This window comes from Xenopus laevis, chromosome 1L (genome assembly GCF_017654675.1).
Source record: "Xenopus laevis strain J_2021 chromosome 1L, Xenopus_laevis_v10.1, whole genome shotgun sequence".
NCBI lineage: Eukaryota > Metazoa > Chordata > Amphibia > Anura > Pipidae > Xenopus > Xenopus laevis.
Window position 1 is genome coordinate 222,912,408 of NC_054371.1, and position 27,820 is coordinate 222,940,227.

A 27,820-nucleotide genomic window follows, 5' to 3' on the forward strand; every position below is an offset into this window, starting at 1 on the left:
CACGCCTTCTTGTCCGCTCTCTGTGCTGTGACCATGTCCCACTAATTACAAGCGCGTCCCTCCCATTCCAACCTTTCCCCTACTTTCTATTTAGATCCCTTTCAGCAATCCCATCACCACCCGCGCTCCACTTCCCGTCCAATCACAGGACGAGTTGATTCTTCCGGAGTTCCAGCAGCACTCGCGGGCGACTTCCCGCGCAATTTCATTTCCTTCAAATGTGGCTACCCTGGGGTCTTGTCGGTAGCTGAAGTGACCGCGCTTGTCTAGGCCACAGCTCCGCGGGTTAATGGAGATTAGACACAGGCAGTATAGAGAGGGTAATGGCGGGCCGGGGATACGTTTGACGGAGGTTTGGGGGCAGAGATGATACGCGGGTCTGTTATGGAGCATCGCCTTCCCTGTTGGCAGCCGAGGTGTATTCTGGGAGATGTAGTTTTCTAGCAGCGTGTGTGACATTGAGTTTTTACTGGGTAACCCAGGGAGGAGGAGGAATGGCTGCTTTGACCTCTATTTAGATCTAATGAGGCTACAAATACAAAGGCCATTAATTGGTGATATCTGCCCTGTGGCCTTCTGTAGTCTGAGGGAATGGGGAGTTACAGTTTAACAGCCAGAGGGGTTTGATCACCTTTGATATAACACTGTGATCTTCTGTGACAATTTGTAATTGGTTTTCATTTTTTATTATTTGTGTTTTTGAGTTCAGTCTTTTATTCAGCAGCTGTAAAGTTTGCAATTTCAGCCATCTGGTTGCTAGGGTCCAAATTCCCCTAGCAACCCTGCATTGATTTGAATAAGAGACTGGAATATGAATAGGAGAGGCCTGAATAGAAAGTACTAATAGAAAGTAGCAATGATAATAGATTTGTAGCCATACAGAGCATTTGTTTTTCAGCTGGGGGTCAGCGACCCTCATTTGAAAGCTGGAAAGAGTCGGATGAAGAAGGCAAATAATTAAAAACCAATTGAAAAGTTGCTTTGCATTGGCCATTCTATAAAATACTTAATTTAAAGGTGAACTACCCCTTCAGAAAGTCTCTTGGCCAATTTAGATGTCCGATTTTGAGGAGAGGGACACTTCATTAGGCAGATGGTCAGTTGCGGGTCTCACTCTCCTGTATTGGACTCTTTGTTCTTCTAAGAAGACTCTGTGTTCAGACAACAATCCTGCAGATTTGTGTGACCCAGAAGTCTTGTCCCCCGGAGCTTTATGGCTGGTGAGTATGGCATTGCCATAAATGTTCTCTGTCTCTCTCAGTAGTACACGGGCAACTGACAGTGGAACTATAAGTATCACGTTGGCTTCTGGTCAGGGATGACTAGCCCACTGCGCAATCTGACTTCATTTGAAGCACAAGGAAGAAATAGTGCTGCTTAATAGTCTGAGCCCAGAACCACCTGCCTGATTAATATACTTCTGTGTATTTGCTAATTCAAGTGCTGTACGTCAGGGATAGAGATGTGCTACTGCCCATACACTGGCTAATCTACATAGTAACATAGTAAGTAAGGTTGAAAAAAGACACATGTCCATCGAGTTCAACCTTTTTTTTTTTTTTTTTTGTTTATTAACTACCTATCTGCCAGTTGATCCAGAGGAAGGCCTTCTGAAGCCTCTCCAATTTGCCTTAGAGGGGGAAAATCAGTGAGGGGGAGGTAAAAAGAGAGCCGTGCACAAAGTTTTATGACGAAAGTCCCAGGATTTTAAGGATTTGGATTCGGTTGATGTGAGTATGTATTTAAGATGCAGACTGAAAAAAAAAAAAAAAAAAAGCTGAGGTGCTTTAGGTTATCGGTACGAAGCAGACTTCTGGTTCCAAAATCCAAGTGGATGAAACCTTACCTATTAAAGCTGTTTTGGGGGGAATTAGACATTATAATTTGTTTTTACTCCTACCTTAAAGCTACAGCTTTATAAATTCCAAGGCAGTGTTACTGTACACCATACAGAGTGACTAATGATTTCCTATGCAGTCTGACAGCAAATAAAGTGCAGACATGAAGTCCTGAGCACACCATTAGCTTTACCTTTATCCTTTTCTGTGTATTTAAGTGACACAAATTGACATTGATATAAATTACAGAATATTCATGGCTCTTGTGTACTATAAGGATATTAAAGATTCAAAGTTTTATTGTCATATGTACAGAGTACACAGTACAGTGACATTGTTACTTGAATGCTACACAAGAGCCATTATATTATACACAAGCCATCACTATCCTCTAAATGGGATCCTTAGAAATTCCTAGTGATGTCATCAGTTATAAGTGTTTAGTGATGTAATTTTGGCACATGAGAAGTAACCTTGGTGTTCCATGACCTGTATTAAAAGAAGCATGTGTTTATGGGACTCCCTGGTGACTGCTTGGTTATGTTTTTGTCTCTGTTAGCAGGGCACAAGGTAAGTGTAGCTGTCTATGTGATTTATATCATGCCTAGTTCTGTGTATGTGATTTATATCATGCCTAGATCAGCAGTGTTTAATATGTTTTTCTGTTCCATTATGAATTGCTGATAACAAACCAGCAAAGTCGCTTCCAGAACTGACTGTGATGTGACTATTCATTGTATTATTTTTTTCTCTCTCCAGGGCTGCTGATCCTGCTTAGAAGAGGTCTGTTATTTAAAGGGAAATGGGGATATAAAATAAAGACCCCTGTTATATGGACTCCCTGTGTCACTCTCCTGTTACCAGACATTTACAGAAATTGTGATCCAATCCTTCCTCCTGGTTGACATCAATCCCGTCTGATTTATTGAGTCCAGCCCTGCAAGGTATCCACTTATCAGTTAATAAAAGTGTTAATAAAAACATATCAACTGCACACTGTTACAGCACTTTCTCTTGCACTTGTCTCTGATGACTGTGTATTTAATGGAATTACTCTGTAGAGCGCTGGTAACTTGCAAAAGTCTAGCTGTCCTTGAATTATATTTCCCACAAACAGACAAAGGTCTGCAGGGCCACTGGTTAGCCAAGACTGGTATAACATTGTTTTCCTTAACTTGCTCTGCAGGAATCCATTCTGTTTGTAGTTCCTTTAGTTATTCTCTTATCTGACCCTGGCTGAAATGCTGCAGTTGCTGCTGTGATTCTCTAAAACAGTGTCAGTACAAGAAAAGCATTATGGGCAGCATTGGGGGTTTATGGGTGATTAGAGTTAAACCTGACATTACTAGTTGTGTCATCTGGAGAGGTAAAGGCACTACCATTGCACTCTGGAGCACATTCACTGCACTATTACAAGCCAGTCTGATGGGAAATTCTGGTTTTAGCAGAGAACACAACCTGCCTGAAAGTGTAATGTACAATAATCCTTCCCTGTATGTACATTGGCATCAGTTTCTATGCTGTACTGTGTATTCGCACCAATACTGGCTATGAAGTTTAGTGGGGGCTGGGAACTGGCTGCTAAACATATCACTGGGGGTGATTGGGGAGTTCTATAAAGTGGATAAGAAACATTTTCCTTATTTGAGCAGAATAATTCTCCTGAACTGACAACTGTAAATCTGTATTAACTATATATTTTTTTTTCTACATAAATAGGTTAGTTATCAAATATGACGAGACTGTGGCGTAACTAGAGGGTAAAACCCACTCGTGTCCTATGACTTTTCTTCCTGTCCTACAGTTCATTTTAACCCACCCCCCTCTTTAGGAACTTCCAGTTCTCCTGATCCTAATCTGCTTTGATTCCAAGAGAATATTGGTTCTTGATGGATACATTCGGGCAGTTCCAGGCCCCCCATATACCAGCAGATATAAAATGCTGACAGATTAAGCTTATTGGGCATTGGATGGGGCCCTCAGACGGCTTACCCAATCAATAGTCGGCCAGATGTTGATCGGTCAGGTTCAAAAATGTCGTCTTGAGGACTGCATCGGTTCATTGATGTGGTCCTCCATCTGACCACCTGTATTCTCCTCGTTGTGATCTGCTTGTAGGGCCCACTATCTGACCAGCCCAATATCACCCACTTAAAGGTGGTCATATCGGGGAGAGATCTGCTCGTTTGGCCAGATGAAGGTAATGCTGAAGAGAGTTAGAGATACTGACACCAGAAATTAAACCTTTTTTTTTATTTTTTTTTTTACATCTATCATAAAATGTACTTTTCATGCTACTTATAATGTTGCCATAAAGTATTTGCCCAGTGCTTTTACATTAAAATGTAATGTAAAACATTGATTGCCCCATGTTCCAGTATGAGGGGGCTGCCATATTTGTGCAGTGGGAGTCCGTTTGCATTAGAAACACTAACTGACAGGCTGAGATGGGACAGTCAGGTTGGCAAAACAGTTAGGTATAGGGACTTCAACTAAAAATTACTTACAAAAACAAACCTCTCTGCAAACAATCAGCATGAGACCAGGGGTGTCCAAACTTTTGGCTTCCCTGGGCCTCATTGGAAGAAGAAAAATGTTCTGGGGCCACACTCGAAATACACACAAACACTAACGCTAACTTGATTTATTTTATTGTAAAAGAAAAGAGGGTATCGTAAACCTAGTGGGATTTTTGTCATTGTGTTTGAGAAACTAATGTATCAATATCTGGTTGAATGAAAGTTGTTGCAATTCTTAGTGAATTCTCAAGGTGCTCATCAGATAATTTGGTTGTAATGTTACTCTTCGGAGGTTATTCATAAAAGTCCAAATTTATCTCAATATTTTCTACTACAAACTTCAATCAAATCTGCTCAGGTTTTTTGTGCGTATTCATTATATTTTCCTGAAATTTTGCTTTGTGGGGGAAAAAAAATAGAAAACTCCACTGTTTGCCTGAAAACTTTGGGGTATTGCACGAAATTCAGCGCACATCAAAAAATCATTAAGACTTCTCCCATTGACTTATATGTAACCTTGACAGGTTTGAGATGCCAGATTTTCTGATTCAGACTTTTTCATCCTCGGGGTTTTTCAAAAGTCTGATTTCATACAAAAATTCGAAGTTTAGTAAATAACCCCCCAAGTGTGTTCATTCTTGAAAAAAAGTTGTTTACAAATGTAGGCGCTGCATATATCCTTAGCTTAGCGGGCGATGCTGCTGTAGAATGCTTACTTGCCTTTGTAAGTAACTGAACGCTCACTTGTTAACCGCTTTTCCTGCTCTAGGAAGCCTCGTACTCCATGTTAGATTGAAACCACGTATACACACAATTAGTGACCGTGTACAAACACTCTGTGCGTGACATTGCAACATGATGTTTCCTGGATTGTCTGAAGTTCAAGCTGAGCCGCATTCATATCCATCCTGGGCCAAATGCCGCCCTCACTCGCGCAGGTTGGACACCCCTGACCTATAGGTAACTTTTAATGTACATTCATATTTTGAAAAGTAGTTTTTTAGTGTCCGTATCTCTTTAAGAGTTACAGATTGCCTGTTAGGGACATATTTATGAAAGGGTAAAAGGGCAGTTGGTCACAGTTCACTAGAGTAGAACTCCACCACTCCATTCACTTGTGTAGGATATTCCTATTTCTTCTTTTGTCACCTGCAGCAAACTGATATGGGCTGAGATACAGCAGCTGAATGTATTGAATCACATTAAATTCTGCCGTTTTCAGTCTACTGTGTGTCCGCTCTGCTCCATCCCGGTATGACCAAAAAGTTCTGAGATGTAAAACGTTTGCATCCCTTCCCATTTCCAGCACTGGGTAAAATCTTCTAATCCCATTTGCCACCCCATATTTTACCTCCTTATTTTTAGGGCAACAAAAGGGCAATCTGTTGGGTCTAAGGTTGCCACCTTTTCAGAAAATTTCTACCGGCCGGTGGTGAGGGTGGGAACAAAAGTGACATAAGAGGGGGTGGAGCCATGTTGCAATATGGCCAGAAGGCAGAGAAAAGGTAAGTTTCGAGCAGAGGGCAAAAGGCTTTTATTAAAGGGGTGGTTCACCTTTAAAGTAACTTTTATTATGTCATAGAACAACCTATTCTAAGTAACTTTTCAATTGGTTTTCATTTTTTTTTATAGTTTTTTGTCTTCTGATTCTTTGCAGCTTTCAAATGGGTGTTGCTGACCCCTTCTAAAAAAAACAAAACAAACACTCTATAAGGCTACAAATGTATTGTTATTGTTACATTTTATTACTCATCTTTCTATTCAGGCCTCTCCTATTCATATTCCAGTCTCTTATTCAAATGAATGCATGGTTGCTAGGGGAATTTGTACCCTAGTTCCCAGATTGCTTGAAATGCAAATTGAAGAGCTGCTAAATAACTCAAAAACCTTCAATAATAAAAAAAAAATTAAAACCAAAAGCAAATTATCTCAGAATATCCCTCTACATCATACAAAAAGTTATCTCAAATGTGAACTACCCCTTTAAGGGTATTACAAATTTACCGGCAACTAAATTTGTTATCCCGGCCGTGGTGGGGGGGAGTGGATTATGTAGCACAGACCATCCACAAACATTGAGTGCATAGGCCACATCCAAATGATTAAAAGGGGGTTTATAATATGGGATAATGTTATCGCTGTCTCACAAGTTTTACAGATGGATCTGCTCTAAGTATCTTTCCAGTTGGTCTTTTTTATTTATTATATATATAACTAGATAGGTGCACTCCGACAGGTGCACATCATTACAGGTCCTGCCTCACGTAACCCGAAACCCTGTCTGTAATGATGTAAGACTGGGAACAGTTAAAGCCTATTTGCCTTTAGCGCTGTCCATCAGACCGGAGGTCCTGAATGCTCCGCCCCCTTCCAGCAGAGACTATACATTGGTCTTTCCAGCACTAGATTTGAATGTGACAAGCGTGCACTCATAGCGCACACAGCGAACACAGTACAGGTCGGAGTGCCGAAAGAGTGGAGGTCTTTCCTATTGCTGAGCAGTGGGAGCGGTCTGACATTCTGGCAAAAGTTGGGTCCGTACTGACCCTGATTGGTTGCGACCTTTAATAGTCACCAGGAAGTCTCGCTTGTGCTGTAGTATGCTGCAAAGGTCAGTATAGTGCTGGGATGTAATATATGTGGTAGAACAATTGGCACAGATCACACAAGGCAACTCAAAAGGCTTAACGATGTTGGAAACAGGTAACAGGTCCTGCATTTATTACGTTTCCTCCGTACCTGCATTGGAGGCAACACAGGGCAAAGGCAATTTGGCTGTCAGCCCCCACCACGGAGGTAGGGGAGGGGGATACTTCCTGACCTTACTATAAGGTCGTAGGGAGATCCTTTGATTGTTTTTATTTATTTCACTCACAGGGTATGTTTTTCCCTGTCACAACAATCATGTAATTTGATACTGGGTGTTTAATTAGCATTGAATACTACAGTGACTCTGTAGTATTCGCCTATACGTGAGGTGCGCTCCTATGACACTACCACTGATACAATGCACACGATTGGCTCAGCTCCATGACACTATCACTGATGCACTCAGTACTATAACCACACCCACTTTATGTGATGTCACTAGCATGGTTTTGACGCCATTTTTGAATCCTGTGTGTGTGTATAACTTCATGTTCACTTTAGGCTCTGCCCTTCCTGATGACGGCTTGAGTTTGTAAGCGAAACGTTGAAATAAATCTACCAGCTTTTTTTTCACTTATCAAGACCTATGTGTGCGGACGTTTTTTTGCTATATATATATTTTTTTTTTATTTTTTTTTCCCTTCTATCACGAGTATATCCAACCATCTATGGTTGTCAGGGTCATTAATTACATAGTAAGTATGGTTGAAAAAAGACAAGTCCACCAAGTTAAAACTTTTTTTTTTTTTTAATCTGCCTGCCAGTTGATCCAGAGGAAGGCAAAAAAACCCATCTGATGCCTCTCCAATTTGCCTCAGAGGGGGAAAAAATTCCTTCCTGACGCCAAAATGGCAATGGGACCAGTCCCTGGATTAAGTTTGTGAACACATGCATTTGCATATCTACTGAATTACTTAGACAGGGGCCCAGGGAATGTGCACTGACCCCATTGGTAATGTCAGTAGCACTTCCCTTATACATTTTTATTTAGCAATGCGGGTGCACCCACAATCCCTCTTTGTATTAAATAAAAGTGGACCCAATACCGAGCCCTGAGGGACCCCACTAAGAACCTTACTCCAAGTAGAGAATGTCCCATTAACAACCACCCTCTGTACCCGATCCTGTAGCCAGTTTCCTATCCATGTGCAAACGACTTCATTAAAGGAGAAGGAAAGCCCCAGGGCGCAAAACCCCTCCCCTGTGTTGCCCCCCCTCCCCCTGGCCTACCTGTCCCCCTGGGCAAATGCCCCTAACTTGTTACTCACCCCTCTGCGCAGGTCCTGTCCACGGAGTTCACAGTCGCCATCTTCTCCCACGCGCATCTTCTTCCTGCTCTGACCGGCGTCTTCTGGCGCATGCGCAGTAGGAACAGGTACCGGTACAGCTCTACTGCGCATGCGCCGAATGTCCCGAAGTTTTCCGAATGTCTTCGTGACATTCGGCGCATGCGCAATAGAGCTTTACCGGTACCTGTTCCTACTGCGCATGCGCCAGAAGACGCCGGTCAGAGCAGGAAGAAGACGCGCGTGGGAGAAGATGGCGACTGTGAACTCCGTGGACAGGACCTGCGCAGAGGGGTGAGTAACAAGTTAGGGGCATTTGCCCAGGGGGACAGGTAGGCCAGGGGGAGGAGGGAGGGGGGGCAACACAGGGGAGGGGGGGAGGGGTTTTGCGCCCTGGGGCTTTCCTTCTCCTTTAAGCCCAAGAGACCTTAATTTAGAAAGCAGTCGTATGTGGGGCACGGTATTAAACTCTCTGGCAAAATGCAAATAGATCACATCTACTGCCCCCCCACTGTCCAGCATCTTACTTACCTCATCATAAAATGCAATCAAATTTGTCTTGACATGACCTATCCTTCATAAAGCCATGCTGATTGTTGCTCATAATGCCATTCACTAGGACAATTCTTTCTTTACTATTTATATTTTCTTTTCAATCCCTTTGTTGTTCATATTCCTGTCTAACTTTCAAATGACTAAAGGTAACCAGGCCCTAACAACAATACATTCCCTGCTCAATATGTGCAGAACAAAAGTGTAAATACAAAAGAATTCAAAAGAATACTGGTGTCTGTATCAAACTAACAATTAATTTCAAGGTGGACTAACCCTTTATGTATTACTAGAGAGAATTCTTGTTATTTCTGCAGCTCTAACACTGCATGGGGCTTTTCATATGTGTTGAGAATGCTGCCCCCTTTTATTGCACGTAGTAAACACCTGATATACAAAAACACAACAACCAATAGTGACAGACAGTGACATCCCGGGTTCTCTTCTCCAAACATTCCTGATTGTCTGCTTTCTGTCTCACTGATTTGCAGCAATCTGCCCCGTCAGTGACATCTGAACCCGACAGCCTTTATGACACTTTGATTATGGACAATATTTTGAAGGCAATGAGTCAGGAAAAATACCAAATTTCTCTTAAAGGAAAACTATACCCCCAAAATGAATACTTAATCAACAGATAGTTTATATCAAATGGAATGACATATTAAAGAATCTTACCAAACTGGAATATATATTTACATAAATATTGCCCTTTTACATCTCTTGCCTTGAACCACCATTTCGTGACTCTATCTGTGCTGCCTCAGAGATCACCTGACCAGAAATACTACAACACTAACTGTAACAGGAAGAATTGAGGAACAAAAGGCAGAACTCTGTCTGTTAATTGGCTCATGTGACCTAACATGTGGTTTGTATGTGTGCACAGTGAATCTTACGATCTCAGGGGGCAGCCTTTATTTTTTAAAATGGCAATTTTCTATTTATGATTACCCAATGGCACATACTACTAAATAAGTATATTATTATGATAATGGTTCATTTACATGAAGCAGGGTTTTACACATGAGCTGTTTTACTCAGTATTTTTTAATAGAGACCTACATTGTTTGGGGGGTATAGTTTTCCTTTAAGTAAATGAATCTCCTTTTACTTTTCCTTTAAGCAACAGACACACAATGAAACCACATTTTTTTTCAAACAATAAACATTTTGGCAACCTTTTATTTGACACATAATTCACAACAAGGACATGTGATTCTGGGCAAGGATACATTTGGGAGATTTGAACAACATCCCTCCAACCACTCCCAGCATCCTTGGCATTAAAGGAGAACTAAAGCCTAACTAAAGAAGTAGGTAGAAATGTTGTACATGATGTTCTGTACCAGCCCAAGACAACCACAGCCCTTTAGCAGTAAAGTTCTGTTTCTCCAAAGATGCCCCAGTAGCTCCCCATCTTCTTTTCTGCTGATTCACTGCACATGCTCTGTGCTGCTGTCACTTACTGAGCTTAGGGACCCACTCACAATATACAGTACACATAGAATAGAAATGTCACAATATAAGGCTGATTAGTAATTAATACACATAATTACTACATGGCAGCACAGAAACCAGTGCAATTAGCATCAGAATTGAATAATCAGCAAACCTGTAGCATCAGCTTATATTACAGCCAGGGAAGCTCATTTTCTGCTGGATAATTAGTGACGAGCCCTAAGCTTAGCTTCTCAACAGCCAATCAGAGCCCACTGAGCATGTGAGTGTCACAGACACTTTCCAAGATGGTGACCCCCTGTGACAAGTTTGAAGTCCTGGATCATTGCTGCTATTGACAAGCTGAAACTTTAGCCTCATGCAATAAGTTCTCTATATAAAATATGGCATTTGTAGTCACATTAATTTTTAGGGTTTAGTTCTCCTTTAACAGCAGCTGGAAGGTTGAGCCTGATCATCTCTGGTGAAAACATCAGCAGACATCAACCACCCCTTATGATTTAGGCCAGATAATGCTGATCCACAATCAATCAAATATAATAAATTAAAACACATTTAAAAAAAAAAGTGTTCTCATGAAAGACCTGTTGTTAATCGTTCAGCATCATTCATGTGATGTTTTTATAGCAACACTTAGATCCCCACTTTTCTGTATTTTTGTTTGAAACAAATTTCCCCTTTAAAGGAGTGGCTCAACTTTCAGTATTTTATAGAAAAGCCAGTTCTAAGCAAGTTTATTTTCTATAGTTTTTTTAATTATTTGCCTCTTTTCCAGCCTTCAAACAGGGGTCACTGACCCCCAACTTTAAAAAAAAAATGCTCTGTAAGGTTACAAATGTATTATTATTGCTACTTATTACTCAACTTTCTATTCAGGCCTCTCCTATTCATATTCCAGTCTCTAATTCATATCAATGCAGGGTTGCTAGGGTCATTTGGACCCTAGCAACCAGATTGCTGAAATTGCAAACTGGAGAGTGGCTGAATAAAAAGCAAAATAAGTCAAAAACCACAAATAATAAAAATAATTAAAAAAACAATTGCAAATTGTCTCAGAATATCCCTCTCTACATCATCCTAACAGTTAACTCTTAGGTGAACAACCTCTTTAAAATTATAAACACTCAGGTAGGGTTTTACTATTAAACTCCTTTTTGTAGTGAGAGATTCCCTGTAGGAAAAAGAAATACACATCTTTATCTTTTATCTTTCTATAGGCACATATATGTATATATTACACATTCTAATATCTCTCTATATAAATATATATATACTGTATATAAGCTGAACAACCCTCATTGTGGGCTTATCTATGTGCGTGTGCAAGTGTGGGTGCCACTAGTTCAGCTATTTGGCTTTGGGTTTGTGTAAAAAATGACTTCTACCTACCAGTGAGGCTAAAAGGTTTCTGACTATACAAACAAATGCACTAATTCCCCCACTTTTAGGGCAGAGACATATGGTCAGATTTGGAGGAGATTAGTCGCCCGGCAACAGATCTCCTCTTCTTCGGGCGACTAACTCCCTGAACTGCCTCCTGCCGACTAGAATGTAAATCACCGGTGGGATGGTACTAGGAGTGATACGTTTTCCGAAGTCGCCCGAATTCTCCATTTCTTCGGGGCGACTAATCTCCCCAAACTGCCTTCCCGCCGGCTAGAATCTAAATCGACGGCAGGATGGCACTTGGCGTTTGCACGTGAGGCAACTTCGGAAAACGAAGCGCTCAGAGTGCCATCCCGCCGGCGATTTTCATTCTAGCTGGCGTGAAGGCAGTTCGGGGAAATTAGTCGCCCTGAAGAAGAGGAGGTTTGTCACCGGTGACTAATCTCTCCGAATCTGAGCGAATATCTCTGCCCTTACTGATTAAGCCCTGTCTGGAATTTCCAGATGAAAAGCTATGGATCACCAGTATTGAGTTTTAGTGCTGCCATTATTAGGCATCGCCAGGCTACAGGAAGGATAATATAGACAGGAGCTGATTAGTGTGAATTACCCAAATTTACAATGTATTTTATAGCAATGGCACATGAAGGCTTTGTCCACTACTGCCATCTGGTGGAAACCGTCAGCTGACAACACGCCTGTCCCTGCCCTAAAGCTGCCCATAGACCTACAGATTTATCATTATGTCGGACAAACGACCATCCGTTGCAATTTACCAACCTGCAACTAACCATTCAGATTAAAGTAGGAAAAAGAACAAATCAGATCATACGAAAGTTCTGTCCGACAAATAATAGTGACAGTTTCCCAATGATATCGTCAGATCGGCAATACATTCATAGAAATTACCATTAGCCTACAGATATTCTGTAACCGGTCGGATTGACTAAACGATCGTCGTGGCACGAAAAATGTTGGGACGATCCGAAAATCATACAAACCGTCATTTTGTATGACTATCTTTTCTGCGTCCATGGGCAGCTTTATACCACTGAATTTAAAGTGCTAGAGTTAGAGTGCTAACCTGTGGTGGACATTGTCATCCAAAGGCTGTCCAACAGGAGGCCCGTGGGCTGGCAAAACAACAGTGCTTAAAGGGCATGTAAAAATTAAATCCCATTTTTACTTTTTTAATGAAAAAGAAACCTATCTCCAATATACTTTAAAAATGTGTACCGTTTTTATAAGAAACCTGACTGTATGCAGTGAAATTCTCCCTTCATTTACTGCCGTGGATAGGAATTGTCAGACAGTCCCTAACTGCTCTGCAGGGAAACAATCATACTTATGAACAGCAGGGGGAGCCCCCGCCTTACTTCCCAGCCATGCAGAACTCAAGCAGCTTTGTTTGTTTCCCTGTAGAGCAGTCGGCGACTGTGTAGAGATTTGTATTGGATTTTATTTTTGCCTTTACATCCCCTTTACTGTTTCCAACTCCAGCTGCAGGGACAAAGATCATGGAGCCAGATTTAAACAGATAAACTGGGATTCTATTTGGAGGATTATTTTGCTGCAGCCACTGGTTCTGCAGAGTTGGAGAAAGTTTGTATTAAACAATACAAAAATTATAAAATCCACATTAGATTACATGACATCACAGGACCCAGTGAGTCTGTATATTCTGATTATTAATCAGTCTTGCTGTATCGGCTTCTGGCAGATATTATTTGACTTGTGCTGTTTTGATAATTTATGGCAATCCCTAAACAGCCCAGACCACACTGAGCACGTGCACAGTCTTGGTCTTGCAAAGATGTATAACAAAGTTACAAGATGGTGACCCCCTGTGGCCAACTTTGAAAGCATAAATCATTTGTTTGATTAGACTTGTGGTGCAGTAAGTTCATGTTTATGTTTAGTATACAAAATACAGCATTTCTAGCCTTATTCTAGACTTTACTTCCACTTTAAGAACTATCCAGCACCCAAACATGTGAAATAGAGGATGATTGGCTCACAACATGAAAGACCCTAAACTGCTTTTGTCCTTTTCAAATAAAATGGCCTTATTGATCCAGGGACTGGTCCCATTGCCATTTTGGAGTCAGGAAGGAATTTTCCCCCTCTGAGGCAAATTGGAGAGACTTCAGATGGGGTTTTTTTGCCTTCCTCTGGATCAACTGACAGTTAGGCAGGTTATATATAGAGTTAAAAGGTTGAACTTGATGGACGAGTGTCTTTTTTCAACCTAACTTACTATGTTACTATGTATTAGGCGCCACCTTCAAAATGCCAGTTCTTAGCACCAACTTTTAAAACTTTCACACAGGTTAAAAAAAAAGCTTTTATCTATTTCCTTTAAACTGAGGCATAAAAAAAAACCAACGAGTTTCAGTGCGTTATAAGTCTGCGGAACTCGACTGACAGAACTGCAGCTTCTCTTCTTGGTCCACAATATTAAATATATTTATACAGAATTCTTTTTTCCCCACTACAGTGATAGTCTTTTTCCTTCTTCAGACTTTCACGAGGAAATCCAGCTTGAGGGAAGGAGGGATCTGAACGGAGTCCAAAGCGATGGCCGAGGGGTTGAAAGGGAACAGGACTGGGAACATGTATTTGGAATCCATCAGCAGCTGAGGAGAATCGCTCCGCTCTTGCAACTGAGCCTGGGAAATAACAAATGAAGCAAATACAAGTGTTGCCTTTACTGAAAATAGAATCCACCAATCATCACACTTATTATACTGTGACATAGTCAGAGATAGGGAGGTATTTCTATATGGGCACCTGGGGGGTGGTCTAGACTGCCTATACAGGTATGGGACCTGTTATCCAGAATGCTCAGGACCTGGAGTTTTCTGGATAATGGATCTTTCCATAGATCTTCATACCTTAAGGGGCAGATTTATCAAAGGTCAAGGTGAATTTTCGAATTAAAAAAGTACGAATTTTGAGATATTTTTTGTGTACTAGGGAATAGTTCAAATTCGATTTGAATTGGAAGAAAATTCGAATATTGAAACGTACTTGTCTCTTTAAAAATTTGACTTCGGCCATTCGCCATCTAAAACCTGCGAATTGCTGTTTTAGCCTATAAGGGACCTCCTAGACTTTGGAGTTGATTGTTGGACTTTGAAAAATCTAAGGTTTTTTTTACTTTGTTTCGTACTATTCGAATACGGATCTATTAGATCAAAAACTGACCTTTTCGGGCAAAAAAAAAAAACTGTCAATTTTGGTTGGTCTTTTTGAATTCTAATTTCGAAGTTTTTCAAATTTGAAATTCAACCCTTGGTAAATACGCCCCTAAAGGTGGCCATACACGGGCAGATAAAGCTGCCGATATCGGTCATTTAGACCAATTTGAAAGTATGGGGGCTTCCGACTGGTCTTCCTGATCGATATCTGTCGGATATCGTCGGAGCCCCTTGGCGTATCGTAATTCGATAGTTCGACCATACGGCGAACGTTCAAATTACCCCCGATATAGCCATGCTGTTAGTGGCATATCAGGGAAAGATCCGCTCGTTTGGCGATGTTGCCAAACGAGCGGATCTTTGAGTCTATGGCCACCTTTAGTCTACTAGAAAATCATATAAACATTAAATAAACCCAATAGGCTGGTTTTGCCTCCAATAAGGATTAATTATATCTTAGTTGGGATCAAATACACGCTACTGTTTTATTATTACAGAGAAAAAGAAAATAATTTTTAAAGAATTTTGCTTATTTGGATAAAATGGAGACTATGGGAGACTGCCTTTCTGTAATTCAGAGCCTTCAAGATAATGGATCCTATAGCTGTATATATTTATTGGCATGTACCCAGCAGCCATATGTTCTACAACTCACCTGAATGATTCTGATAAAGGACACGGTCACACGCTCTTCAAACTCATTCACTGGTGTATAGAGATTCAGGATCTTCACAATCTACAGAAAGCAGAAGAGTAAGAGGGGGAGGGGTCACTGAACGGTATAACGGGATTGTTCTGCATGGAGTTCCCTTTATTTCTGCCTTGGTTTTACTTTTATGTATTATAACCGGAGCCAACAGATGGACATCAGAACAGACCTATCACTGTATATACTGTATCTTGCAAATTAAAATTCGCCTGTGATATTCTTAGTTAGGCTTTTATTGCATTGCGACTCTTTATTGCGCATGGCGAACCTTTAACACCTGCTCTGGAGTTTCGTTAAAGGATAAGTAAACCTTTAAAACAAGTGAGTGTAAAAATGATGAGGGGCTATTCTAAGAATTTTTGCAGTGTACATTCATTATTTATTTTGTTTTAATTCCAAGATATTAAGGGATACATGTACTGTTAATATGAATACATTTTGTTACAACAGTGCCACCTGGTGAATTTCTGTTTCTGACCAGTCTGACCAGCAAGAAGTCAAGGAAGTTGTCAGGAGAAAGAAAGAGGCTGCTCTGATGTTCTTCTGTTTAGGAAAAAAATTAGAAACCTTTCTCACATCTTTCCTAAGCAGTAGAACATCAGAGCAGCCTCTTTCTCTCTCCTGACAACTTCCTTGACTACTTGGTGGTCAGACTGGTGGGAAACTGACCAGTAGGTGGCGCTGTTGTAACAAAATTCATTCATATTAACAGTACATGTATCCCTTGATGTCTTTGGATTAAATCAAAATAATAGGTTTGTGACATTTTATCACATACACTGCGAACGTTTGCAAAAGCAGTTTTGGAACTCATTGAGGTCTTAATCAGTCAAAAATTTAGCGAACTTGGTTGCTAACATGCAGAGTCGTCTTGCAAACGTTTTTTGCTGTAACGAAGCATATTATATTCTCCTTTACGTGCCTATTACAAGTGTATTGCTGAGGCAGCATGTCTCCCCTTATTTATCAATACATTTTCCTGAAAATTTCTTGTGCGTGAAAAAACGTGATAAATTCGTGGAAAAAACAAATCGTACAAAATTTTCTGATTTTCCACCTGAAAACCACAAAATCCTCGGATTTTTACATGAAACCCAGCGCAGATCAGGATATCTTCAGGACTTCTCCCGCTGACTTATAAACAACTTCGGCAGTTCTGAGATGCTGGATTTTCGGATTCCGAAAAATTTATGGGGTTTTTTTTTCACTAAAAATTTCGATTTTATAGTAAAAAAAAAAAAAACACAAATTTTTTTGTGTTTTTGGCATTCAGAGTTTTATAAATAAGCCCCTACCTGCTGGGTGCTCAGGGCTGTGCATAAAGAACATATGGCCTCCGCATCCTCCTCCGTCTTCTTCTTGAGTTGCAGCAACTGTGCAGCCTGGATCAGCGGCTCCATAGTCTGAGCAGCGCCACTCGAATGCAAGTTCTTCCCCCGCAGCCATTCATCCAACTGACTGATGTTATACCTGGAAAGGACAGTGATCAGAAGTTATATTTTAATATGAACTGACACTTAGCAGTCCAATTTACAGGAATCAGGACAGACATTTTACAGGTGGGTCCCCAATTCCCAACACTAAATGCAGTTTACAGAGGTGATTTACCTTTAAGTTAACTTTTAGTATATTGCAGAATGGCCATTTCTAAGTAACTTTTCAATTGCCCTTCATTTTTTCTTTCTTAGGGTTTAATTTATTTGTCTTCTTCTTCTGACTCTTTGCAGCTTTTAAATGGGGGTCACTGACCCCATCTAAAGATACAAATGTATTGTTATTGTTCCTTTTTATTACTCATCTTTCTATTCAGGCCTCTCCTATTCATATTCCAGTCTCTTATTCAAAACAATGCATGGTTGCTAGGATAAGTGGGACCCTAGTAACCAGATTACTGAAATTGCAACTGGAGAGCTGCTGAATAAAAAGCTAAATAACTAAAAAAAACACAAATAATAAAAAATAAATTTAATAATTTAAATAAATTTAAAGGTGAACAACCTCTTGAAAGGGGTTGTTCACCTTATAGTTAACTGTTGGTATGATGTAGAGAGGGATATTTTGAGACAATTTGCTTTCATTTTGTATTATTTGTGGTTTTTGAGTTATTTAGCTTTTTATTCAGCAGCTCTCCAGTTTGTAATTTCAGCCATCTGGTTACCAGGGTCCAACTTATCCTAGCAACCATGCACTGATTTGAATAAGAGACTGGAATATGAATAGGAGAGGATTTGAATAGAAAGATGAGTAATAAAAAGTAACAATAACAATACATTTGTAGCCTTCTAGAGTGTTTGTTTTTAGATGGGGTCACTGACCCCCATATGAAAGCTGGAAAGAGTCTGAAGAAAAAGTCAAATAATTAAAGAACTATAAAAAAGAAAAAATGAAACCAATTGATAAGTTGCTTAGAATTGGCAATTCTATAACTTACTAAAAGTTAACTTAAAGGTAAACCACCCCTTGAAGGGGGAATGGCCACCGAAATGTTGTTGCTTCTTGAATGACTCCATAAACACAAGAGACTTGTCCCCTGTCGGAATTGCTATTTGAGTGCCGGCAGCTGCTTGTCTTGCCTGTTACTGTGGGTGAAGCTTCTCCCTGGGGTCTGTGCACCAGACAGAAATGCCCTTATAGAGGCCTGAGTGAGGTTCTATCTACTACAGAAATGTAAAGCAGATGAGAGTCAGTACCTTAGTTGCATTCCAGTGCTCCACGAGCAAACGTCCTTCCTCAGCAGCAGATTATTCAGGGTGACGGCGTTAATCAAGTAAAAGAGCTGCTTGAAGACTTGCTGAATGATCTCGGGATCCAGGCCATGGTCACACATGATGCTATTGAATGCGTTCAGCTGGCGAATGACGGCTTCTAGGCTGTAGGAATTATCCCCATCCGCCATACTGGAGGTCCTCTTTCTGTACCCCGTCTGCTTTACCCCAGATAGGCCTTGGATGCTTTCTGTTTCCAACATAGCAGACACTGCAAAGGGAGTAAAACAAAGGCGTTCGTTTACAAAAGCGTGGTAAAAATATACGCACAAAATATAGACAAGTTTATCCCCGAATATGTTTTGCCAGTTTACTAACCTGCAGTAAATATAAATTTGCGAATTTTCTTGCGCATGAATATGTGTTCGCCAGTTATCTCATTCACTGAAAATAACGCTACATACACATCAACGGACGGTTTACTAAACTGCGAAATGTTGCGAAAGACAAAATTAACGCCAGAATATTCGCAAAATTGGACCGCCATCTATATAGTGGCGGTAAATAATAATCAGAAAATTTGCACGGGAACAGTAAATGTCCCATAATACTCTTTTTTTACCCATCATTCTTTGCTGTGTAGCCAATGTAGTATGATTTCTTGTTCCTATGATTCTATTGGCAGAAGGGTTTATATGATGCAGACATGTTTGATTGGTGTTAGTCTGGTGATGTTGTTGGATGGTCTAATCATCAGTCAATAAAGTTTATGAGTTTTGAAGATGCTTTTCTGGCCATAAAGTCGCAGTAAAAATTGCCATAATAACCGCCATAAAACAAGACTATTTTATAACATAAATATTCGCAAACTTAATTTGTCGCCAGAAAATTCGCAACTCGCTGAAATTACCATTAAAGGGATACTGTCATGGGAAAAAAACATTTTTTCAAAATGAATCATTTAATAGTGCAGCTCCAGCAGAATTCTGCACTGAAATCCATTTCTCAAAAGAGCAAACAGATTTTTTTATATTCAATTTTGAAATCTGACATGGGGCTAGACATATTGTCAATTTCCCAGTCATGTGACTTGTGCTCTGATAAACTTCAATCACGCTTTACTGCTGTATTGCAAGTTGGAGTGATATCACCCCCTCCCTTTTCCCCCCCAGCAGCCAAACAAAAGAACAATGGGAAGGTAACCAGATAGCAGCTCCCTAACACAAGATAACAGCTCCCTGGTAGGTCTAAGAACAGCACTCAATAGTAAAAACCCATGTCCCACTGAGACACATTCAGTTACATTGAGAAGGAAAAACAGCAGCCTGCCAGAAAGCATTTCTCTCCTAAAGTGCAGGCACAAGTCACATGACCAGGGGCAGCTGGGAAATTGACAAAATGTCTAGCCCCATGTCAGATTTCAAAATTGAATATAAAAAAATCTGTTTGCTCTTTTGAGAAATGGATTTCAGTGCAGAATTCTGCTGGAGCAGCACTATTAACTGATTCATTTTGAAAAAATTTTTTTTTCCCATGACAGTATCCCTTTAACGTAAACTGGTTCGTTAACGTAGTTACCGCAAGTGATCGCAATGACTTATGAGCACATCGCTATTTAGTAAACTTAGTCGCTGTGAATATTTTGGCGGAAAAATATTCGCATTGATAACATGCAGAAACATAAAGTCAAATTTAGCGCACTTTAGTTAATGGACCCCAAAGTCTTAAAGGAGAGGAAACGCTAAAACTAAGTAAGCTTTATCAGAAAGGTCTATATAAATACACCAGTAAACTCTCAAAGTAATGTTGCTCTGCGTCCTCTGTCAAAAGAAACATCACATTTCTTTCCTTCTATTGTGTACTCATGGGCTTCTGAATTAGACTTCCTGCCTTCAGCTTAAACCTCCAGGGCTAGGGCTTGAGCATGCTCAGTTTGTTCCTCTTCCCTCCCTCCCTGCTGTAATTTGAGCCCAGAGCTATGAGTGAGCAGGGAGAGACTAAGGCAGGAAGTGATGTCACACCAAGCTAAAATGGCAGCTGCTATCCTAAACTAACAGAGTTTCTCTGAGTGTTACTCAGGTATGGTAAAGCATTCTGCAGAATAAATATAGTGTTATAGCTTGTACTATTGTGGTTAATCTATTGGCAATAAACTGCTTCAGTGACTTTCCTTCTTCTTTAATACACTGGGGGTATGAGGAGTCTTCTATGTCTAATATAGAGGTGACAAAGTCTCAATAGGTTGGAAAAAGCAGTTGATAGGAATGGAGATCCCCCCGTGTTACCGATCATTGGCTGCATATGTGTTTCCGCAATCTTTATCATCTGCTGGTAGATCTGGATGGACAAGTCGCTGAGAACCTGGCGGTACTCGGTGAGGTCGAAGTTCTTCAGGCAATGCTCGTTCTGCTTGGGACTATTGCTGGTCATGAAGCCCTGCGGGAGGAGAGAGAACTTTTATTTACAGGGGCCGGTACACTGTGCATTTGTCTGTGAGCAATAGTAGCTGAGCCTGCTCGGGCACTTTGCTAATATTTGTGAATAGAGTTGAGGGCGACCATGTTTACCAACACGTTAAACAGGTGGTTCACCTTTAAAGTAGACAAAAAACAAAGGGATTAAAAGGAGCACACCTAACAAAATAAATGTGAGGTGCAATCCTTGCCTTGAACAATCGAAAAACGTAGGGCTAATGTTTTAGTCTTTGTGACTTTTGGATGGAATAAAACAGATTGAATTCTTCTTTCGAGTGTGCAATCTTAATTTTTTGTTGAACACCTTTAAAGTAGAAGGAAAGTCATTTTATACTTGGGGGTGCCAAAAGTTAGGAACCCTCAAGTGATCGCATTTACTTACCTGACACCCGCTGGTTGAACCTCGGGCCGGTGCAGTTTTCTGCTGATAGGAGCACCGGATCAGGGTTCATCCAACGAGCAGCAAGGAGTAGGGATGGGCGAATTTGAATTTCGCCTTGTTTCGCCAGGGAAATGACACCTATAGACTTGAATGGCGTTGCGCGTCAAAAAAAATTTGGCGCACATCAAAAACATTTTCCCCGCTGCCAGCAAATTTTTGGTAAAGCGAAATAAGTCAAATTAGCCCATCCCTAGCAAGGAGCGATCTTCTTCTTTCTTCAAATTTTCCGGGGCAGACGCATGTGCAGTAGAATGAAATAGCCAACTTCTTCGCTAAAGTTCGGTTTTTCACTCTATTGCTCATGCGCAGCAGCGAGAAGAAAGAAGCCGGAAGAGGATCGCTCCGTGGTGCTCACTGGATGAACCCTGAGTTGGTGCAGATTTCTGCTGATAGGAGCACCAGACTGGGGTGTCAGGTAAGTACATGCGATCACTTGCGGGTGCCTAACTTTTGGCACCCCCAAGTATAAAAAGACTTTCCTCCTCCTTTAAGTTAACTTTAAAGGGATACTGTCATGGGAAAACATGTTTTTTCAAAACACATCAGTTAATAGTGCTGCTCCAGCAGAATTCTGCACTGAAATCCATTTCTCAAAAGAGCAAAGAGATTTTTTTATATTCAATTTTGAAATCTGACATGGGGCTAGACATTTTGTCAATTTCCCAGCTGCCCCATGTCATGTGACTTGTGCCTGCACTTCAGGAGAGAAATGCTTTCTGGCAGGCTGCTGTTTTTCCTTCTCAATGTAACTAAATGTGTCTCAGTGGGACATGGGTTTTTACTATTGAGTGTTGTTCTTAGATCTACCAGGCAGCTGTTATCTTGTGTTAGGGAGCTGCTATCTTCCTTCCCATTGTTCTTTTGTTTGGCTGCTGGGGGGGAAAAGGGAGGGGTGATAATCACTCCAACTTGCAGTACAGCAGTAAAGAGTGATTGAAGTTTATCAGAGCACAAGTCACATGACATGGGGCAGCTGGGAAATTGACAAAATATCTAGCCCCATATCAGATTTCAAAATTGAATATAAAAAAATCTGTTTCCTTTTTTGAGAAATGGATTTCAGTGTAGAATTCTACTGGAGCAGCACTATTAACTGATTCATTTTGAAAAAATTTTTTTCCCATGACAGTATCCCTTTAAGTATGTTATAGAGTGGCCTATTCTAAGCAACTTTTCCATTGGTCTTCATTATTTTTTTTTTTTGGTTTTTAAATTATTTGCCATTTTCTTCTGATTCTTTCCAGCTTTCAAAAGGGGGTCATTGACCCCCAGCTAAAAAACAAATACTCTGTAAGGCTACAAATGTATTGTTATTGCTACTTTTTATTACTCATCTTTCTATTCAGGCCTCTCCTATTCATATTCCTGTCTCTTATTCAAATCAAGGCATGGTTACTGGGGGGAATTTGGACCCTAACAACCTGATTGCTGAAACTGCAAACTGGAGAGCTGCTGAATAAAAAGCTAAATAAAAAATGAAAACCAATTGCAAATTGTCTCAGAATATCACTCTCTACGTCATACTAAAAGTTTACTCAAAAGTAAACAACCGTCTTTAAAGGAAATCACTTTTTATCAGGTCCAGTCTCACAGACATAACGTACCTCGTCTCCACTGTACTGTTTCAGGCAATGGAGCAGACGGCTGGAGTTGGACAGCCACAAAGATGTAATCTGGAATTCACTGTGATGCTTCTGTGAACAAGAGAAGACTCTGTTATGAGACTGAACCATCCAAGGTGCAGAACATACATTTTTCCTGACGTCTATTGTTTCCTGACCTCCATTTCCTATGAGTTACCCAGATAACAATTTGTTCCATATAATCACTGATTGCAGGACAAATTCTGTAGCTTCGTGTTGTATAAACTGTATGTTATAATGTTGAAGAACTAGTTGTCTTATCTCCAGAGGACAGTCATGCAATGTCTAGTCGTTCTTCACTGCCCAGAAGGGCTGGGAGAGAAAATGTGCTGCTGTCTCCATCTAGCCCCAGTGTTGTCATCTTGTCCTACTCTCTCCATCTTGTCCCAATGTCACCATCTAGCCCAACTGTCTCCATCTTGCCCCAATGTCACCATCTAGCCCTACTGTCTCCATCTTGTCCCAATGTCACCATCTAGCCCAACTGTCTCCATCTTGCCCCAATGTCACCATCTAGCCCTACTGTCTCCATCTTGCCCCAATGTCACCATCTAAAAAAATGATGGATATTAGGGCAGGGGGGCTAGTTTATCCACACACATACACACATATATATATTTATTATTTTTTTTTTGTTTTAAGCATTTAAACTGAACATTGGTTCTTCATCCTTACCCAGAGAAGGAGATTACAGCAGTAGCCATATTAGCTTCCATAGTTTGGACGTACCTTTAGCACCTTCTTTATTCCATTGATGGTGGAAGTGAGGAGGGAGTGGACTTTCTGATCATCATTGATGTAGTCTGCGTGTCTGATGCACATGAAGAGGATATACGCAGGCAGACAAGGAACCATGGAAGACATCTGCTCAGGCTTCAAGTCTAGGGAACGTTTTGTTAAACAAAAGAGTGGGTGAGTCAAGCAGTATATTATTATTATCATCATTAACATTTATTTATATAGTGCCAGCATATTTCGCAGCGATGTAAATTAAATGTGTTTATACATCTAAATCACATTAATTACATACATAGAACATATGGAGTTATATACATCACAACCAATACCGGTACAAAAGGTGAGGAAGGCCCTGTGCAAAGGAGATAACAATCTAAAGGGATGGGAATAATACACAAGGTGTGGACAGGTGGACAGGATCAGAATTAAGTGAGTGAAAGATGCGGTACTGTATGTGGTATTGCATTTGGTAGTTAAGATTGAGGGAAGGCTTCTCTAAAGAAGTGCGTTTTAAGAGATCTTTTGAAAGCAGAAAGGTTGGGAGAACTTGGGAAAGACCGTGGGGAAAATTCCAGAGGGGTGCAGCCTTTGCAAAGTCTTGAATGTGAGCGTGTGAGGAGGTAATGAGAGAAGAGTTGAGTAGCAGGTCAGTAGAGGAGCGTAGTGGTTTGATGAGTATATAGAGATGGGATAAGAGATGTAGGGTGGGGCAGAGTTATGAAGTGCTTTGAATGTCAGAGTAATTAATTTGAATTTTATTCTGAAATGTAGTGGAAGCCAGTGAATAAGAATTGTGGCAGCATCTTGGGTGATAAATGATGGTATTTTGGAAATGTTCCTTAGGTGGAAGTGACATGATTTAATAAGTGACTGGATATGAGGAGTTAAGGACAGGGCAGAACCTAAGATGGGGTGATAGTGGATTTGTTAATTATGATGGATACTTCCGGGATATTACTGGTGTTAGTTGGAGGGAAGAGAACCATTTCCGTTTTAGAGAGGTTTAATTTAAGGTAGCGTTGCGACATCCAAGTAGAGATAGAGGACAGGCAGGAGGAGACACGAGTTAGGAGTTCTGGGTTGAGATCAGGAGATGAGAGATAGATCTGAGTATCGTCAGCATAGAGGTGGTAGTGAAAACCATACGAATTTATTAATTTGCCAAGGGAGGAAGTATAGAGGGAGAATAGTAATGGTCCCAGGACAGAGCCTTGAGGAACCCCAACAGAAAAAGGTAGGGGAGAAGATGCTACTCCATTGTAGGAGACACTGAAGGAACGATTACTGAGGTAAGAAGAGAACCAGGACAGGGCTATGTCACAAAGGCCAAGTAAATGGAGGGACTGGAGAAGAAGAGGATGGTCCACAGTGTCAAATGGAGCGGAGAGATCAAGCAGTATTAGTAGTGAGAAATGATTGGCTATAGGGTCACATATAAGACGTTTAGCATACAAAGCCCAGCCTAGAATAACCTTAAAAGAGTTGTTCACCTTTAAATGAACTTTAAGTATGATGTAGAGAGTAATATTCTGAGACAATTTGCAATTGGGTTTAATTTTTTTATTATTTTTGGTTTTCAGTTATTTAGCTTTTTATTCAGCAGCTCTCCAGTTTGCAGTTTCAGTAATCTGGTTGCTAGGGTCTAAATTCCCCTAGCAACCAAGCATTGATTTGAATAAGAGACTGGAAAATGAATAGGAGAGGCCTGAATAGAAAGATGAGTTATAGCTTTACATTTGTAGTCTTACATAGCATTTGTTTTTAGATGGGAGTCAGTGACCCCCATTGAAAGGTGGAAAAGTCAGAAGAAAAAGGCAAATAATTCAAAAACTGTAAAAAATAAATAATGAAGACCAATGGAAAAGTTGATTGGAATTCTATAACATACTAAAAGTTAACTTAAAGGTTCACCTTCCTAACTTTTTTTTTCAGTTCAGTTGGTTGCAGATCATCAGAAACTAAAACTTTTTGCAATTGCTTTCTATTTTCTATTTGTGACTGATTTTTTTTTGTCTACCTTCTTATGTCTTTCTAAAGCTGTGGGGGGGGGGGGGCTGATACATTAGTTGATATATTTCTTATCTTTGTCCCTGCTGAGCAGAATCCCTGAGTTTCATTAAAGGCGGCTGTTAGACTTGATACAATAGTTGCTAATATTCCCCATAGATCCTACTGAGAAATATATCAACTAATGGAGTAATTTGTAACAGAATCTGCACCTGGATCACTGAGCTGACACTCAAACACCAGAGACACGAACATTCAACTTCACACTTCAATTCGGAAAAAATATTCAAAAATAAAACAATTAGCAGTGACTTAGATTAACATGTGACAAAGAGGACTGCCCTGTGGGTGGCACAAAGCTCCCATTATGAAAAGTAAATGTGCCAGGGAGGTGATCGTCATGGGAGAGATATGCAATGGTCTCCATGGGCAGGGTGAGTAGTAGTGGGTAACAGCGGGTTCAGTCTTACCTATAATGAGATTTCTTACAAGCAGTGGCTCTTCCTCCTTGTAGTACTCCAACATTCCCTGGAAGTCCTTCTCGATTCGCTGTACTGTCGCCTGACGGGTGAGCTCAGGTTTCCTCTCTGTCTGCACTGTGTCTGGGCACAAAAATAAGTCTTTTCATTTGCCTATATCCTGGCACTTTCTTCACCCTGCAATTTTTTGGGCTACAACTGCCTGACACTACTAATCTGACAGCTTGAAATCATTGTGTTTCCACTCGCTGTCGTAAGAAACAATGGGCAGCAACTTAACTTCCTTAAAGGGATTCTGTCATGATTTTTATGGTATCGTTTTTATTTCTAAATTACACTGCAAATAATTCACTCTACAATATAAAATTTCATTCTTGAACCAGCAAGTGTATTTAGTTGTAATATTGGTGTGTAGGTGCATCTCAGGTAATTTTGCCTGGTCATGTGCTTTCAGAAAGAGCCAGCACTTTAGGATGGAACTGCTTTCTGGCAGGCTGTTGTTTCTCCTACTCAATGTAAATGAATGTGTCTCAGTGGGACCTGGATTTTACTATTGAGTGCTGTTCTTAGATCTACCAGGCAGCTGTTATCTTGTGTTAGGGAGCTGCTATCTGGTTACCTTCCAATTGTTCTGTTGTTAGGCTGCTGGGGGGGAAAGGGAGGGGGGTGATATCACTCCAACTTGCAGTACAGCAGTAAAGAGTGACTGAAGTTTATGACTGGGGGCAGCTGGGAAATTGACAATATGTCTAGCCCCATGTCAGATTTCAAAATTAAATATAAAAAAATATTTTTGCTCTTTTGAGAAATGGATTTCAGTGCAGAATTCTGCTGGAGCAGCACTATTAACTGTTGCTTTTTTTTTTTTTTTTTAAAAATGTCCATGACAGTATCCCTTTAACCTGAAAGTTATGCCTTAAAATCACAGAATTTCTGGCAAAAAAAGTGCCATCCTCAGACTTTCAGCTTCTGGTAATGGCACAGCAGAATTCCCAAAATTCTGTCAGTCTCTCCCTGGGTAAAGAAATGCCATCTACAGCCTTTCCCAGTACACAGCCAGGTACAGAGATCTGATTCTGTTTTTGTCACAAAACAAGGAAGTAAAACATTTTCTCCCCCCTAATTTGCATATGCGAATTCGGATTCGGTTCGGCCAAATCTTTCGCAAAGGATTCTGGGGTTGGGCCGAATCCAAAATAGTGTATTCAGTGCATCCATAAAATAAACTAGGACAGATCATCTCCAATGGATTTATCCTTAGAAAATTATGTATTACTCATTATCCCCACTACCAACATACCTTCAGAATCCTGCCCTTTCTTCATGTAAATCTTTAGTTGTTTCTTCAATTTCTTCTCGTTCTTTTCTGATTTCTCCAGTAATTCCTTAAGGTCCTGTAAATAAGTAGCATTGTCATAAAACTCAGGGTCTGTCGTTTCCAAGGTGCAAGGTCACAGGGGACCATAACCATATAAAGTCACAAGGTCACAGGGTACCATAACCATATAAAGTCACAAGGTCACAGGGTACCATAACCATATAAAGTCACAAGGTCACAGGGTACCATGACCATATAAAGTCACAAGGTCAAAGGGTACCATGACCATATAAAGTCACAAGGTCACAGGGTACCATGACCATATAAAGTCACAAGGTCACAGGGTACCATGACCATATAAAGTCACAAGGTCACAGGGTACCATGACCATATAAAGTCACAAGGTCACATTGT

The 27,820-nt window shown here is 40.5% G+C and overlaps 1 protein-coding gene and 1 long non-coding RNA gene across 3 annotated transcripts in view; one reads left to right on the plus strand and one right to left on the minus strand.

The window, feature by feature from the left end:
• The first annotated feature begins 65 nt into the window (after nucleotides 1–65).
• On the plus strand, nucleotides 66–14,349 carry LOC108718634. The gene is made up of 5 exons (XR_001936037.2): nucleotides 66–1,220; nucleotides 1,591–1,730; nucleotides 2,598–2,782; nucleotides 5,127–5,317; nucleotides 14,212–14,349. It is a non-coding gene; the product is annotated as an uncharacterized LOC108718634 (long non-coding RNA).
• The window catches only part of myo5b.L (myosin VB L homeolog), a 159,834-nt gene continuing 145,644 nt past the window's right edge, over nucleotides 13,631–27,820 (minus strand). For both annotated transcript variants that reach the window (XM_041570190.1, XM_018266955.2), the window contains 9 exons: nucleotides 27,389–27,482; nucleotides 26,080–26,211; nucleotides 23,594–23,745; nucleotides 22,826–22,915; nucleotides 20,591–20,741; nucleotides 18,291–18,576; nucleotides 16,896–17,070; nucleotides 15,547–15,627; nucleotides 13,631–14,360 (listed from right to left, as the gene is read on the minus strand). In XM_041570190.1, the coding sequence (XP_041426124.1) occupies nucleotides 14,208–14,360; nucleotides 15,547–15,627; nucleotides 16,896–17,070; nucleotides 18,291–18,576; nucleotides 20,591–20,741; nucleotides 22,826–22,915; nucleotides 23,594–23,745; nucleotides 26,080–26,211; nucleotides 27,389–27,482 (1,314 nt within the window). In that variant the 3' untranslated portion in view covers nucleotides 13,631–14,207. The remainder of the gene's footprint in view (nucleotides 14,361–15,546; nucleotides 15,628–16,895; nucleotides 17,071–18,290; nucleotides 18,577–20,590; nucleotides 20,742–22,825; nucleotides 22,916–23,593; nucleotides 23,746–26,079; nucleotides 26,212–27,388; nucleotides 27,483–27,820) is intronic.